This window comes from Pteropus vampyrus, unplaced genomic scaffold (genome assembly GCF_000151845.1).
Source record: "Pteropus vampyrus isolate Shadow unplaced genomic scaffold, Pvam_2.0 Scaffold85, whole genome shotgun sequence".
Classification (NCBI taxonomy): domain Eukaryota; kingdom Metazoa; phylum Chordata; class Mammalia; order Chiroptera; family Pteropodidae; genus Pteropus; species Pteropus vampyrus.
The window spans coordinates 8,323,294-8,328,032 of NW_011888866.1; the positions used below are offsets into that span (position 1 = coordinate 8,323,294).

A 4,739-nucleotide genomic window follows, 5' to 3' on the forward strand; every position below is an offset into this window, starting at 1 on the left:
GGAAAGAAGAAAAGTTACATATCCAGCATATTGTTAGTTCTAAGCCATAGCATATGCAAATTTAGAGTTGACATCGTGTTAGAGTTATTTATACAAACATCATATTAATGCCAAAAGCACCATAGGACCTTCTGGGGGATCTTGTTAAAATTCAGATTCTAATACAGTATGTTTGGATGGGGCCTAAGATTCTGCATTTCTAACAAAATCCTAGGTGATGCCAGTGTTGCTCGTCCTCAGTCTACACTTAAAAAAAAGTTTTTATTTTGACATAATTTCAGACTGGGCAGAAAAGTGGCAGGAGTAGAATTCTCTGATATCCTTCATCTACATTCCCCAAATGTTAACATTTTATTTACTTTTTCTCCTCTCCCTCTTTTATTTTTTTTTTCTGTACTGTTTGAGTTAAATAGTTTAATATGTATTTCCTAAAAATAGAACATTCTCTCATACAACCACAGTGCAATTATTAGAATCAAGAAAATTAGCATTGGTACATTATCACTTAATCTTAGACCTATTTACATTTCTCTGATTTTCCCAGTATCTTTTTATTGCAAAAGTTGTTGGAATAGTACATGTCTTATCTCTATTAGTCTCTCAATTTAGAACAGTTCCTGAGTTTGTTTTTTATATTTCATGACATTGACAATTTTGAGAATATGGGCCAGGTATGTGGTATAAAATCCCTTAATTAGATTTTGTCGGATGCTTCCTCAAGTTTAGATTTGGGTAGTGTGCATTTGGCAGAAGTACCATTGACGTGATGCTGAGTTCTTGTCATTGTGTCCTTTCAGGAGGCACCTGTCATTTATTAGTCTTGTTACTGGCAATGTTAACTTTGATCTTTGTCTGCCAGGTTTTACACTGTAAAGTTAGCATTTTACTTGGTAATAAGTATATTGTGGAGAGATACTTTTAAGACAATATCCTGCTATTCTTCAGCTTCACATACTTTAAGAAGCTAGATTGGGAGTGTGCTGTCCATTACGGTAACCACTAGCCGTAGGGACTCTGAGCATTTGAAATGTGGCTAGTCCGAATCAACATGTGCTGTAAATATAAAATACGTGGTGGTTTTTGAAGACTTCGTATGAAAACAAGCATAAAATATCTCAGTAATTTTTTATATTGATTACATGTTGAAATGACAATATTCTGGATATGTTAGGTGAAACAAAGTAGATCATTAAATTTAATTTTGACCTTTTCCTGCTTACTTTTTTTTAACGTGGCTGCTAGAAATTTAAAATTACATATGTGGTTTATCTTATGTTGGAGAATGTTGATATAGATAACTAGAGCATAGTTGGACTCAGCTCCTGTATACATTTTCCAAAACAGATTTTAGTGGTTGAGAGTGTGGCAGATTGTTGACTGGTTCATTCAACCAGTATTCAAGATTGGAATATGATTCATTCTCCAGATCATATTCCAGGCACTTGAAGAAAAAGTAGTCTTTATAACCAGAAAAGTACTTTCTTTTATTTATGAAAATAACAAGCTTAGAATGGGATTGGTTGCTATTAATCTGAGTTCTTTCTAGAATAAAATTTGAAAAGCACTGGAGTGCTTTAAAAAAGAAGGAAAATTTAGTAGCAATAAAAGCTTTTGCAAAATATAGAGAAATGATAGATGTGAAAGATAAGAGTTAACAATGATGCCAGCAAAGGGTACATACCTTCTTTATTTTAGTAGGGATTTTTTCCCCAATGGGTTTGTCATTTAATCAATTTCTAAATCATAATAAAGAATAAAGAAGTGATTGTTAAAGCTGTTGCTTGAATGTGAATAGTTTGCTAATTCTTATGAATTTTTTTTGTAGTTGATGCAATGAAGAGAGTCGAAGAGATCAAACAGAAACGCCAAGCTAAATTTATAATGAATAGGTATGACAATATGTATAGAGTAATTCTTGGAAAAATAATTAACTAGTAGGAATCTAGAGGCATTTTTTTTTTCACTTTATTTTCGCATAACTTTAGACTTACAAAAACTGGGTAGAATAATATAAGGAACTCTTGTATATTGTTAGCATTTTGCCGTATTTACTTTATCCTCATCTTTATATACAGTAAGTTGAAGACATGATGCCCTTTTCCTCCTAAGTATATATTTCAGTGTATATATTCTAAAAATAAGAACATGTTTTTATATAACCATAGTATAGTTATTAAAATCAGTAAATTAACATTGATACAATACTATTATATAATCTACAGATGTTATTTAGATTTCATCAATTGTTCCAATAATGTCCTTAATAGCAACAGAATATTCTGGATCACACATTGCATTTAGTGGTCATATTTCCTCAAGCTCCTTTAATCTGGACAGTTTCTCATCTTTCTTTTTATATGGCATTGAGATTTTTAAAGAGTACAGGTCAGTTATTTTATAGAATGTGCCTCAATTTTGGTTTGTCTGATGTTTTCCTCATGATTAGATACAGATTAAGGTATTTTGGCCAGAATATCATGGAAATGATGATGCCTCCTTCAGGAGTCTCATGTCATCCCAAGTGATCGTGTGGTTAAGGAGGTATCTGCCAGTTTCTCCACTGGAAAGTTACTATTTTCATTTTAATTAATACATACCTTAGGGGAGATACATTGAGACACGGCAAAGAGATTGGTCTTTTTCAAACTGGGATCTACGGGGTTTTAGCATCCAGTACAGTCTTGTCTGAATCTGTTACTATTTTGTTGCCAAGTAGTGATATTCCTAATTCATTTCTTCTACATTTATTTTTGAGGTAAAGCTCTTTTTTATGAGAAAGCCAATTTCAAAACTTATTCCTTTATTTATTCATGTCATATCTATGTATATTCATTGACTTTTATGGTATTCAGTGGTTTTAATTCTTAGTCATTAAATGTTCTAAGTAGCCCACCCAGGTTGGCCAGTGGGAGTTACTTCAGGCAAGCTTCCATGTCATTTTGACAGTTCCTCATCATTCCTTGAGTACTTTTTTACTTTATGACTAATAAGATCTAGCCTCATCTTATATTTCCCCTGCCCCTGCCTGGAGTCAGTTATTTCTTTAGAAAAACGGGTATTAGATTTTGCTGTAATCACTATGGCAGTCTGCACCATAGCTTTCTAGCTTTAAAAGATTGTTAGTGTTACCAAAAAGGTGCCTAAATGAGAACTAGTCTATTAGTCTGTCATTGAATGTTTTATGAGTTTTGTGCTCTTATAATTACTGAATGATTAAAAATAGGTAACACACTGTGTTTTATTTTTGAGGAGAAAAGATCTAGGCACTAGAAAAGATTTGTACTACATGTATATAATAGACATTGATATCTTGAGATTTGTTAATTCTTTGCTTCAATCGCATTCACTCAGCAAATATATATTGAAGCCTCATTTTATTTCCAACTAGGTACTAGGTATTCATTGAAGGAACAGTTGGTAATGTAGGAATCCTATTTAAGCAGATTAGGAACTAGAAAATAGAGTTCCCACTCCTCATGTGTGGCTTATTTGATAAAAATTTTTTAAAAAAGTTATGAATTAATGTCTTTTAAAGAAGCTTTAATAACTGAAATTTTGGCTTTAATGTTTTTACCCTAGGTTAAAGAAAAATAAAGAACTACAGAAAGTTCAGGACATCAAAGAAGTAAAGCAAAACATTCATCTCATCCGGGCCCCTTCTGCATGTAAGTAATGCATTGCATAGGAGTTCTCTGCTTTAAGTAGAGGTGAAAACTAGATTTTTGTGGTTTATGTAATTGAGTATCAACTAGCTTGTTAAGGGTATTTTTTCATGTAAATGTTATCTTAGTACATTTATGATATGACTTGCTAAAAATATATATAATTTACTTAGTATATTTCCCAGTTCCAGTTAGTTTTTTACATATGGTATTTCTTTTCCCCTTCATAAAATCCTATTTTCCGAGTTACTCAAAGTGAGTTGAGTAATAATTTCATAGATGATTTTGCCTCATACCTATTTTTATTAAAGGACAGTGTTTTATATTGGTGATTCTCAAACTTTGGTTGATATGAGATTTACTTGGGCAACTTAGCATAAATACGGAGTCTGGGCCTCTTTGTTAAGTAGCTCTCCAGGTAATTCTGATACTTAAGTTTGAGAACTACAGTTTTATACAATCTGTTATATAATTTACTTATTTTTGAGACTGCTTAAAGAGAAATTTTGGTGAGATATAGTCAGAGACTTGATTCATGAATGAGTCCATGCCTAAACCTTAGTAAAGGTCAAATTCTGTAAGCCCGGTTCAGTAGATTTGTGTTAATGTACCACATTTTATTAAAATGTGGAACATTTGTTTCACATGTGAGTGACAAAAAACTCACACCCAGAAACGACATGAATGAACCATTGTCATTTAAGTTTTTAGCTAACCCTCTAAGGTTGGTAATACAATGTTTAGAGCAGGGACTATGGATCCATGAGGGTGAGGGTTCAAATCCCATCACTTTGACTTACCAGCTGAGTGCCCATGGGCATGTTCATCTGTCTGTGCCTCAGCTTTTCTCATCTTTAAAATGCAGGTTATTATGTGGCTGAAATGAGCAAATGTATGTAGAATGCTTATTTTATGCATGGCATATTATAATACCTGTATAAGTTTAGTTACTGTTCTTATATTTCTTAGAAATGGCTAATATTTTAAAACACAAAAGATTCTTTATAGAGTTTTGAGGAGTTCTGTGAGGTCACATTGAATTGTTATAGTGTTAATAACAAATGGTTTGATATATTT

General features: G+C 32.4%; 1 protein-coding gene across 2 annotated transcripts in view; it reads left to right on the forward strand.

Annotated features, from left to right (window-relative positions):
• RSL24D1 (ribosomal L24 domain containing 1) overlaps positions 1–4,739 on the forward strand; it is a 20,028-nt gene that overhangs the window by 12,695 nt on the left and 2,594 nt on the right. The window contains exons 4-5 of one of the 2 annotated variants that reach the window (XM_023532571.1): positions 1,826–1,889; positions 3,580–3,665. In XM_023532571.1, the coding sequence (XP_023388339.1) occupies positions 1,826–1,889; positions 3,580–3,665 (150 nt within the window). The remainder of the gene's footprint in view (positions 1–1,825; positions 1,890–3,579; positions 3,666–4,739) is intronic. The other variant, XM_011363460.2, reaches the window with a different exon arrangement.